General features: G+C 50.8%; 1 protein-coding gene across 4 annotated transcripts in view; it reads left to right on the forward strand.

Annotated features, from left to right (window-relative positions):
• NLRC5 (NLR family CARD domain containing 5) overlaps positions 1-12,259 on the forward strand; it is a 77,408-nt gene that overhangs the window by 23,908 nt on the left and 41,241 nt on the right. For all 4 annotated transcript variants that reach the window (XM_060132543.1, XM_060132544.1, XM_060132545.1 and 1 more), the window contains 8 exons: positions 3,803-3,871; positions 5,056-6,730; positions 7,875-7,958; positions 8,104-8,187; positions 9,549-9,632; positions 9,755-9,844; positions 10,469-10,528; positions 12,002-12,067. In XM_060132543.1, the coding sequence (XP_059988526.1) occupies positions 3,803-3,871; positions 5,056-6,730; positions 7,875-7,958; positions 8,104-8,187; positions 9,549-9,632; positions 9,755-9,844; positions 10,469-10,528; positions 12,002-12,067 (2,212 nt within the window). The remainder of the gene's footprint in view (positions 1-3,802; positions 3,872-5,055; positions 6,731-7,874; positions 7,959-8,103; positions 8,188-9,548; positions 9,633-9,754; positions 9,845-10,468; positions 10,529-12,001; positions 12,068-12,259) is intronic.

Consider the following 12,259-nt stretch of genomic DNA (forward strand, 5'->3'; position numbering starts at 1 on the left):
CCTGATACATGTTCCCAGGAGTCTAACCTGGAGCCTCCTGGGAGAGTCTGAAGTTGTCAGCCCTTGACCACGGCCAGAATCCCCTCCCTGGTTTCACTAGGGGAAGCCCGTTCTCACTTCCCTGTCCCCAAGCCTCAGGGCCTCGTGCTCCAGCCCCACAGACTCAGGCCCCTCACCATTCAGACACCCGCAGGCCTGACACTAACCCACAAACTGCCGTCCACACCCAGGGAGCCTCTGACGGAGCGCAGCGAGCTCAGCGATCAGATGGTCCGCCTCACTGATTCATAGGCCACACTCTGTTCAGAATCTTTCTTTTGTTTTTCTTTTTACTGTGGTAAATTACATGGAACCAAATTTACCATCATGACTACTTTTGAGTGTACAGTTCAGTGTATTAAATACACTCACATCATCATGCCACCACCACCATCCATCTCCATAATTCTTTTCATCTGGTAAAGCAAACTCTACCCATTAAACAATAACTCTCCATTCAGCCCTCCCCCAGCCCCTGGTAACCACCATTTACTTTCTCTCTCTATGACTTTAGCTACTCTAAGTACGTTGTATAAGTGGAATCATACAATATTTGTCCTTTTTGACGGGCTTATTTCGCTTAGCATAATGTCCTCAAGGTTCATCCATGTTGTAGCAAGTGTCAGAATTTCCTTCCTTTTTAAGGCTAACATTCCACTGTATGTGTAAATCACATTTTGCTTATCCGTTCATCCTTCGGTGGACTCTTGGGTTGTTTCCATATTTTAGCTATTGTGAATAATGCTGCTATGAATATGGGTAAACAAATATCTCTTCAAGACCCTGCTTCAATTCTTTTGAATATATATCCAGGATCCAGGGTCATATGTCAACTCTATTTTTAATTTTTTGAGACACTCCACAGTGTTTTCCACAGAAGCTTCACCATTTTACATTCCTACCAACAGTGCACAAGGGTTCCAGTTTCTCCACATCCTCACCAACACTTTTTGTTTTCTGTTTTTTTGATAGTCGCCATCCTAATGGGTGTGGGGTGGTATCTCATTGTAGTTTTGATTAGCATTTCCCTAATGATTAGTGATTTTTTAAAATTTATTTATTTATGTTGCACTGGGTCTTAGTTGCGGTATGCGGGATCTTTAGTTGCAGCGTGCAGGGTCTTTAGTTGTGGTGTGTGGACTCTTAGTTGTGGCATGCAGGACATAGTTCCCCGACCAGGGATCGTACCCGGGCCCCCTGCATTGGGAGTACGGAGTCTTACCCACTGGCCCACCAGGGAAGTCCCAATGATTAGTGATGTTGAGCGCCTTTTCATGTGCTTATTGGCCGTTCATATATCTTTTTTGGAGAAATGTCTGTTCAAGTCCTTTGCCCATTTTGAATTGGCTTCTTTGGTTTTTTGTTGTGGAGTTTTAGGAGTTCTGTCTATATTATGGATATTAATCCCTTATCAGATATATGGTTTGCAAATATTTTCTCCTATTCTGTGGGTTGCCTTTTTACTTTGTGGGTAGGGTCTTGTGATGTATGATTTTAAAAATTTTTATGAAGTCCAATTTTTCTATTTATTCTTTTGATGTCTGTGCCTTTGGTGTCATCTCCAAGAAATCATTGCCAGTCCCGGTGTCGTACACTTTCATCTTATGTTTGCTTCTAAGAGTTTTATTGTTTTAGGTCTTACATTTAGGCCCTTGATCCACTTGGAGTTAGGTTTTGTATTTGGTGTTAGGTAAGAGTCCAACGTTATTCCTTTGCATGTGGATATCCAGTTTTCCCAGCACCATTTGTTTAAAAGACTGTCCTTTCCCCCACTGAATGGTCTTGGCACCCTTGTCAAAAATCACTTGACCATATATGTGAGGGTTTATTTCTGGGCTGTCTATTCCATTCCATTGGTCTTTATGTCTGTCTTTATGCCAATACCACACTGTTTTTGATTATTGTAGCTTTGTAGTAAGTTTTGAAATCAGGAAGTGTGAATCCTCCAGTTTTGTTCTTTTTCGGGATTGTTTTGACCATTTGGGGTCCCTTGAGATTCCACATGAATTTTAGGATGGGCTCTATTTCTGCAAAAAAAGGCATTGGGATTGTAATAGAGATTGCATTGAATCTGTAGATCCCTTTGGGTAATACTGAAATTTTCAACATTATTAAGTCTTCCAATTCACGAACATGTGTTTCATTTATTTATGTCTTCTTTAATTTCTTTCAGCAACATTCTGTAGTTTTCATTGTACAAATCTTTCACGTCCTTGGTTAAGTTAATTCCTAAGTATTTTGTGCTTTTTGATACTACTGTAGATGGAATTAGTTTGGTCATTTTCTTTTCAGATTGTTCATTGTTCATGTATAGCAATGTAACTGACTTTTTTTTTTTTTAACATCTTTATTGGGGGTAACTGACTTTTGTGTGTTGACTTTATATCCTGCTACTTTGCTGAATTCATTTATTAGTTTTAACAGCTTTTTTGTGGCTCTCTTTGGGGTTTTCTGCATATAAGATCTGATCATCTGCAAACAGAGATAAGTTGACTTCTTTTTTCCAATTTGACTGCCTTTTATTTCTTTTTTTGGCGTAATTGCTCTGGCTAGAGCTGCCAGTTCTGTGTTGAGTTGAAGTGGTGAAGGCAGGCATCCTTCCCTTGTTCCCGATCTTAGAGGGAAAGCTTTCCGTCTTTGACCATTAAGTATGATGTTTGCTGTGGTTTCAGAACCTTTATTTCTATAGAAATATTGACTTTTTACTTATATCTGTGCATGGCTATAACAGAAAACATCCATCCCGTAATCCTAGCTCCCCAATAAATCAAAACTGTTTGATACCTGGTCCCTCTGTCCCTTATCACTGAGCTGGAATACTTGTCACCTGGCTGTGACCAGGCCTGGTTGATATTTAGCTAGTGAGTCCGTTATTAGTAAAAGACTCGTTAAAATATTGAAATACAAGGGAATTCCTTGGTGTTCCAGTGGTTAGGACTCAGTGCTGTCACTGCCGAGGGCACAGGTCAATCCCTGGTCGGGGAACTAAGATCCTGCAAGCCGCTCAGTGCCCCCCAATATATCTTACACTGATTTCAGCCCCTCTTCGGGACCCCTGGGTTTCCCTGCAGACCAACATCTAAAAGTTTAACACCTGGCGGGGCAAGAGACCTGCTCCAGCGGCCGTTCTGATTGATCACCAGTGCCTGGCTGTAGGAGTGTCCTGCTTTACTTCTTAAAATTCTTCCATAGCCCTCTTTCTTTCTTCCTCCCCTCCTTTCTGTCTCCCCTTCCTTCTTGTTCTCCTTCTTGCTTTCCCAACCTCTTCTGAAAGGTATTAAAGTGACTCTTGAAAATCCATGCAACCAGACAAGAACTCATGAAACTAGTAAGAGAAATGAGGAAGTTTGGAAGATGTGAAAAAAAGGGGATAAAACACACTGGTACAGGAGGGAGGGCACAGGCCTGACGAAGCCTCGTGGAAGCTCCACTTTTCCAACCAGCAGTGCCCAGAGCTGGGTGCTTTCCAAGCCATTTGGTGCTTGAGGCTGTTGGCTGTGGGCCCTGCTTCCTGCATTCTGGGCTGGGAGATGCCCAGGCCCAGAGCCTCCAGCCCTCTCACTTGGGCCTGGGACCCCTCTGCAAACAGGAACTGATGCTGGTGCAGCCTTTGCCTGCCGTCTGCCTTCACTCAGTCCCTGCGTGTGGATATACTTGTCTGGCTGCTGCCTGTCTGTGGAATAGAGCTCCCTGAAGGTGCTGGCTACCCCCTCAGCCCAGGCCCCCAGACCTCACCCCTTACTCCTTCCTTCATTCTTTCCAGGACTTAAGCGGCCTCATCAGAGCTGTGGGTCCTCACCTCGCCCAAAGCAGTTCAAGAAGCAGGAGCAAGGTGGGTACCAAGGTTGGGGGGGGCCCGAACACTGGATTGGATTGCCTTGGGGCAAGGACACAGATCCTGGACTCTGTCCTCTGATAACAGGCTTCCAGTCATGGGCCCCCTGACTCTTGTCTTCCAAGCTCCCAGGAGGGGAGAAGAGGAGGTCCTGGGTGGGCAGAGGAGAGAGCTAGGTCTGGCAAGGAAGCACCTTGCCCAGTGGGCCACAGCGGGGCTTCTCCAGAGACGGCTCAGCTGAAGGAGCTCACAGCATCCCAGCAGGTCGCAGCTTCACCATCCAGGCTTTTCCGGGGATACTCCCATGTCCTCAGGGTTGAGGGAGCTCCAGGGATGTAAACAGCATGACCTCAGAACTGGGCTCCCATTGGCCAGTTTAGGGCTGAGCTGGATAGCAAGGCAGAAGAAGCCTTGGGGGCCCCTGGGAAGACATGGGGGCTGCTGTGGACCGGTCAGGCCGGGACAGAAACTTCTGTCATTCTCCACCAGTTGTCCCACCAGCTGGGAAACCCAGCCCCATGGGGCATAGCCAGAGGATTCACAGCTGGTCAGAGGATTCATATCTGTATAAAATAGGACACTATGTCAGGCGCCCCCCTAGCAGGGGTATCCAGTGTCCCCCAACAGTGGCCCCGGGCCCTCCCCTGGGCCACCCAAGATCTCCCAAATGACCCTGCAATTAAAGTCAACACCCGGCAATGTAGGTATTGACTATTGACCAGCTTCCGCAGTTCCGATTGTCCAGTGCCTGGGCCCACAGCGTGTTAGTGGTCATCATGGGCATCACACAGCTGAAACACTGTGGGGATGGGGGCCGCAGGCAGGTTACTTCGATATCACAGTGAAAGCTTGTTCCAATAAGATATTGCAAAGGAAGTGCCCCCTTTCCCCTCCCCCATCTCATTGAAAACTTTACACCACTTACATTGTTGCAAAACAAATAGAGCCGTGGTCCACACTTCCCCATTCCTACTTCCCTGTGTAAACGGCTGTCAGAGCCTGTGCTTCTGTAGAGCCAATTAATTCTAGGAATTTGGGGGGCATAAGAGCACCTGTGTGCTCTTGCCGTCCCCCATCCCCATACGTACATGGCCAAGGCTACAGGCTCCCAACAACCTGATACTGTGGTGAGCGGCGCGGGGAGGCCCCCCGCTCTCATGCAATCTCCCTGTCCCCTGCAGAGCTGGCCAAGAGGTACCTGCAGCTGCTTAGGACTTCTGCCCAGCAGCGCTATGCCGACAGGACCCCCAGGCCAGGGCAGCCGCTTGCCTTCCCCCAAGTCTACATCCCTCCGATCTTGCAATGGAGCCGGGCCTCAGCACCCTTCGACGCTCAGGAGGGGGCCGTTAGAGGGGACCCCAAGGCGGAAGATGGCACCGACGTGAACATTCGGGACCTCTTCAATACCAAGGCCAACAGGGGCCCAAGAGTGACGGTGCTTCTGGGGAAGTCGGGCATGGGCAAGACCACGCTGGCCCACCGGCTCTGCCAGAAGTGGGCTGATGGGCAGCTGGACCGCTTCCAGGCCCTGTTCCTGTTCGAATTCCGCCAGCTCAACGTGATCACAGGTTTCTTGACGCTACCCCAGCTCCTTTTTGATCTGTACCTGAGGCCTGAGGCTGGCCCCGAGGCCGTCTTCGAGTACCTGCAGGAGAATGCTAACGGAACCCTGCTGATCTTTGATGGGCTGGACGAGGTCTTCCACCCCTGCTCCAGCAAGGAGACTGCAGGCCCTGAGGACCCAGCATCAGCCCTCACCCTCTTCTCCCGCCTCTGCCGTGGGACCCTCCTGCCGGGCTGCTGGGTAATGGCCACCTCCCGTCCAGGGAAGCTGCCCGCCTGCCTGCCCACCGAGGTGGCCACGGTCCACATGTGGGGCTTTGACGGACCACGGGTGGAGGAGTACGTGAGCCGCTTCTTCAGCGACCAGCCATCCCAGGAGGCAGCCCTAGCAGAGCTGCGGGCAGACAGACGTCTCTGGAGCATGTGTGCCCTGCCCGCTCTGTGCCGAGTCGCCTGCCTCTGCCTCTCCCATCTGCTCCCGGGCAGCTCTCCAGGCCAGTCTGCGGCCCTCCTGCCCACCATGACCCAGAACTACGTGCAGATGGTGCTAACCCTCAGCCCCCAAGGGTTCCTGCCTGCCGAGTCCCTGCTGGGTCTCGGGGAGGTGGCCCTGCGGGGCCTGGAGACAGGGAAGGTCATCTTCTCTGCAGGTGACATCCCTCCACCCGTGATGGCCTTCGGGGCTGCCCTCGGCCTGATGACCTCCTTCTGTGTGTGCACGGGGCCCGGGCACCAGGAGACAGGCTATGCCTTCACCCACCTAAGCCTGCAGGAGTTTTTTGCTGCCCTGCACCTGATGGCCAGCCCCCAGGTGGACAAAGATACACTCTCCCAACATGTCACCCTCACTTCTCGCTGGGTACAGCGAAGCAAAGCTAGACTGGGCCTCACAGACCACCTCCCCACCTTTCTGGCGGGCCTGGCATCCTGTGCCTGCCGCCCCTTCCTCAGCCTCCTGGCACAGCAGGACGAGGCCTGGGTGGGTACCAAGCAGGCAGCAGTGGTGCAAGCACTGAGGAAGTTGGCCACCCGCAGGCTCACGGGACCAAAGGTTGTAGAGCTGTGTCGCTGTGTCGGTGAGACACAGGTGCCTGAGCTGGCTGGCTTCACAGCCCAGAGCCTCCCCCGTCAAATGCCCTTCCACAACTTCCTGCTGACCTACGCCGACCTGGCTGCCCTGACCAACATCCTAGGGCACAGGGATACCCCCATCCACCTGGATTTTGAGCGCTGCCCCCTGGAGCCCCGCTGCCCTGAAGCCCTGGCAGGCTGTGGGCAGGTAGAGAATCTCAGGTGAGAGTAAGGACAGGGGAGCTCTGGGGGGTACCTGGGAACATCCCTGGGAGAGAACTGGACTTTTGGGAGAGCAGAGGCCAGCCAGTCTCGGCAGAACCCAGCTGAGGAAAACTGAGGAAGAATCTTGAATATCAGAACAGATAGGTTCTTCCTTACTGCCCCTTAGCCTGTGACACGGTGAGGAAGGTCCTTGCCTCTCCAGGAACTCTGGGGTCCAGTTAGATCTCTAGTTATGGTTTCTGGATTCAGTCTTTCCCTCTTTTTCTCTCAGTCATGGGCTGGAGCATCTGATCCAGGATGTGTGATTAGAGCCTCCTTGCTTTGGACAGGGTATTTAACCTCTCAGCTTGAGTCTCTTTATGCCTAAAATGAATCAGTAATAATACCTCCTTGATAGGGTTGTTGGGAGAATGAGATGAAATAATGCATGAAAAACACTTCGTGGCACAGTTCCTGGCACAGAGTAAAGGCTCGATATGTGTAGTAGCTAGAGAAAAGTTTAGGCTGCAATAACAAAGAATCCCTCCCCCTCCATATACAGTGGATTAAATAATGTGGTGGTTTTTGTTTTTGTTTTTGTTTTCACTCTTATGGAAGACTCAGAGGTAAGTGGTCCAGGTCAGTGGGATGGCTCAGCTCCACATGGCCATGAAGAGACCCAGGTCCCTTCCATGGTTGCAGCATCATCTCCTTGGGCATCTTGATCTGCGTGGTCAGAGCTGGGTCACAGACACATCTGTGCTCTGGCTTGGGGGAAAGTAAAGAGAGAACACGGATTAGACATGCCCAATGGGTTAAAGCTCAGTCCTGGAAATAGAGCACATCCTTTCCATTCATATTCCAGTGGTGACAACATAGTCGGAGTCGTATGGTCACACTGAGCTGCAGGGGAGGCTGGGAAACACCAACTCTGGCCGGGAAACCATGTTCCCAGTGATAGCTACAGCGGAGAATGGGTTTTGGTAGACGATTAGCAGTGTCTGCCATAATATGTATTTGTTACTACTACAACAATTACAGCAACAACTACTACTATTGCCATTACTGGATTAAATTCCATCTCTCAGAGGAGGGAATGGGTGATGAACTCTAAGCCCTGCCCACCATTGATCTTCTGCCACTTCGCCTCTTCCCGTGGCAGCTTTAAGAGCAGGAAGTGTGGGGACGCCTTTGCCGAAGCCCTCTCCAGGTGCTTGCCGACAATGGGGAGCCTGAAGAAGCTGGGGTGAGTCAGGGCTTGGGACCGAGATGGATCCTCAGCCGGCGATGCTTGGAACTCTCCTCCCGCCCCTCAACCCTGCACAGGGCAGATTCCTGGTCTGTCCCCTTTCCCATCCCCATTCTTCCCACTATCTTTGCTTACCCTGTAGGTTAGCAGGAAGTAAGATCACTGCTCAAGGCATCAGCCACCTGGTGCAGGCTTTGCCCCTCTGTCCACAGCTGGAAGAGATCAGGTGAGTGATCTCCAGGAGGGCTCGCTGGCTGAGGGGAGGATGCACTGTCCAGGTCCCAGGGACCCCCTTGAGCCTGGACTGGGTCCTGTATATTCCATTAGGGTCTGGCCACTGCTTTTTCAGTGAGACCCAGAGAGGAGAGGCATCAATCCAAGAACTGGGTGGGACTGGATCCAAACACAAGGCTCCCAGAGACCCCAGAGAAGTGCTAATATTTTGGGACATCTTGAAGGAGCTTGAGTTTTGAGGGTCCCTCCCTTCTTTCTGTGACCCTGAGAGAAGGCAGGTGCTGTGTGGGTACACATAAAGGCATGAAACACACACATACGTCCACATTCATGCACATATGTGCACACACACTTGCACTTGCCTGCTCACTTAAGTATATGCCACACATACATGCACATGTGCAGCACACACATGCCTGCACACTTAGATCCACATACATGTCTAAGCACGTATGTATGAATATACTCCTGCCCTGTGTCTGTGACGAGTGGCCTGAGAAGGGTGGGACCAGGGATCCTCCTTAGCATCTGTCCGGCAGGACCACTGCTGCCTAATATGGCACCTTTATGAGATTTAGAGAAGACTCTCCTTCATCCAGGCAGATGCAGCCCAGCAGTAGGGTGCACTGCTTGTCGAGTGGAGCATTAGCTGGGCCAGAGCTCTGCTCTGTCCCCTCTGCTGGGTGTCTTTGTTCATGATCACTCTGGGTGATGGGGGAAAAGATTAAGGTCACTCTCAATAATTAAGAAAGAAAAGTAAATGTCAACAAGTTCACGATTTCTGGTCCTTTGTCCTGACCAAGTGATTACACGCAGAGGCACCCTTTTACTCTTCAGCTGTTTTGTCCCTCTAGCTAGGAACCCAGGCAGGGCCGTTTGTGGACCCCATTTGACAGGTGGGGAATGTGAGGTCAGAAAGGAAAGTGCTTGGCCTAGGGCTTTGGGTGAATCAGGGCCAGAGGTGAGGCTGCAAGCAGCTTCTCCTGCATCCCAGTCTGCCTATCACCTGGGAACCAAGAGGCCCGGTGAACTCAGGCCTCAGGCACATCCCAGACAGAGCCTAGAGAGCAGGGCGCTGGGTCCCCTCCTCCCACCTCATGAGGCCTTCACAGTCCATCATCTGGATCCCTTGGGCCACCAGGCAGAAACTGTCCCAGAGGGACTGAACTGGGATGGAAGTGAGGCCAGCAGAGGGCCTTTCCTCCTAGCTGGGCCTGCTGGATACCACGAACTTCTTGTAGGCCCCTATCTTGTGTCTCCTGCATGAAGATGGCCACGCCTGTCGCCTGCCACCTGGGGCTCCCAAGTCTCTCAACCCCAAGGCTGAGGGACTGGGCCTCGGTCTCCCTACAGTTTTCGGGACAACCAGCTCAAGGACTGGGACGTGCTGAGCATCGTGGAGGTACTGCCTTGCCTGCCGCGGCTCCGGAAGCTTGAGTAAGCTGTCTTTCCACCACCCCTGCCTGAGTGACCTCCCCCTCCTCCCTTGGAGAGCAGAGAGAGTCTGGGGTGGATGGGATGGGGGATTCACTCCTGACACCTTTGCCACAATCATGCAGCCTGAGCCTCAGCAAGGTCTCCGTGTCAACCCTCCTCTCCTTGACGAATGTGGCAGTCACGTGCCCCACCGTCAGGATGCTGCAGGTCAGGTGAGCGGGGGAATGGGGTCCTGGCCTTCAGGGTCTTGAGAAAAGGGGAGGAGAAAGTGGGGATGGGAAAAGGAGGAGGCCACTGGTCTGCAAGACCTACGTGTGCGTGCATGAGTCTTGTTTTACTCACATCAGTATCTCCAGAGCCCAGCTCAGTCCTGGCACCTCGTACTCAATAAATAGTGAATGAGTGGAAAGATAAATGGATAGACGGATGGATGGGTGGTTGAGGGAATGAATCAACAAATCTAGGAACAATAGGCAGAGCGGAGGGAATCCTGAGTCCCGTGTCGCTCTCCGTGGTGCTGAACTAGCCAGTTGGGGTCGCGGGGTAGATGGAGTGTAATGCCTCTTAATCCCAACACTGCGGCTCCTATAGAAACTCTCAGCATTCCTAACTTTTGTAATTTTTCTAGCAAAAATTGTTTTCCTGACTTTTTAAAACACTCAGGATTCGTCTAGCAACGACATAGTCACAATTTTACATGTCTGATATTGAGCACTTATGCCAGTTCTGTTTCTGTGTCGATTACAAAATCAGCTTTCTCTGGATGTTTGGGGCAGCACAGGGTGCACAGGTAGGGCTGGTGTACTGGTTTCACGGCTCAGTGTCTGACCCTGCAGGAAGGCGGACCTCATCTTCCTTCTATCCCCACCCACAGAGACGGCTACAGAGCTACAAGGGTAAGAAGCTAGGGATGGGGTGGGCTTGGGCTCATTCTGAGAAGCAATCTGGGCTTAGGTAGTTGTGGGGAAAAGTGGCAAAAAGAGTTTAGGAAGAGCTGGAATGCGGGGATTTTTCTTGCTACTGCTCCCCTGGGAAATGACTTACTTCTCAGAGTTGGCCAAGGTCTTAGCTTCCTCTAGTGTCTCTGGACCACATCCAGCTCCTGTGATGAGCGGGCATCGTCAGAAGTCTCAGAGTGAATCAGACCCTTAGGGAGGACATGAAGATATGGTGAGACTGGCGATACTATGCAGGGAAAACTCTTCCAATTAAAAAAGGAGGAAGGCAATCATGGTACCAACATCTTAGACTTGTTCTGAGAATTAAATGAATTAACACATTTAAAGTGCCTAGAGCACTGCTGGCATCCAGTTGCCATTCAAGTGCTAGCTGTTCCAGCTGTGCATGGATTCCAGCTTGGCCAGTCCTTACTGGGCAGAAATAGGGAAGTTGCCTTTCCATTAAAGAACTTTCTGTGTTTCCCTCACATCCCTCCCTGTGAGACTCAGAAACACATGAAGTTGTATGTCCTCATGCAAGTCCTTTCCCTGCTCTGAGCCTCAGTTTCCTCACCCATACAGGGATCTGGGAGGACCAATGTCTTTTTACCCTCTGACTGCAGAGAGCTGTGATGCCCAATACGGTAGCTACTAGCCCATGTGGCTATTTAATTTTATATTAATTAAAATTGAATAAAGTGATCATTTCAGTTCATCAGCCACTTTAGCCACATTTCAAGTGCTCAATAGCCACAGTTGGCTAGTGGCTCCCATAGTGGATGGAACAAATACAAAACATTTCCATCCTTGCAGAGAGTTCTTTTGGACAGCACTGATCTAGAAGTCTATGAAAATCCATGATGTTCCAGCATCCCTGCAGACCCCGGTCCTCCCCTGGCCCAGTTGGAGAGAACACTGGGTGGTGCCTTGGCTTCCCACAGCCTGCACCCACATGCGGTCCATGCTCCTGGCCTTCTGAACCACAGATGGTACATCTACAAATGGAGACTATGGCATCTTAGACAACAGCAGCTTCTTTTCACTAAGCCTGCACTTTGCTAAGCTTGCCTATGCTGGGCACTTGACCATACATCGTCTCATTCAGTCCTTCGGTCACTATGTGTTGGATGTTGTCATCCCACTTTAGAAAAGAGAAAAGTGGGGCTCAGATGGGTGAAGTGACTTACCCAAGGCCATACAGCTATATATGGCAGAGCCAGAATTTGAATAAAGGTCCCAACTGACCTTAAACCTTTTTCCCTGCTGCTTTGCTGAGTAGCACCTTTAGTACCTTCAGGCAACCATCTTTGTTATTCATTCACTGTGGGTCATGCTCTAGGGTCTTCAGTTCCTAGAAACCAAGGGAAGAGGTTTGGTCCATCAGGCCCTGGACTCTTGAGCCCAGGCCAGTGTTGGATTTGTTCTTGCCAGAGACCCAGACCTATGGGGCAATGCCAACCAGAGGAAAGAGGCTCAGAGGAGAAGCCTGGCACTCAGGTACCTCAGTGGGATGGGATCCATTGCTTTGAGGGGAGGGATATGATATGGGGGGAGGGTCCCTTCCCAGAGGAGGCACGGCAGGGGCAGGGAGGATAAAGGGAGAAGCAGATGTGGAGCGGGGAAAGGACATGAGTAACCCATCCCTGCCTGAGCAAGGAACACTTGTCATAACAACAATAATAGCTGTAA

The sequence above is a fragment of the Lagenorhynchus albirostris genome, chromosome 19 (genome assembly GCF_949774975.1).
Source record: "Lagenorhynchus albirostris chromosome 19, mLagAlb1.1, whole genome shotgun sequence".
NCBI classification, from domain to species: Eukaryota; Metazoa; Chordata; class Mammalia; order Artiodactyla; family Delphinidae; genus Lagenorhynchus; species Lagenorhynchus albirostris.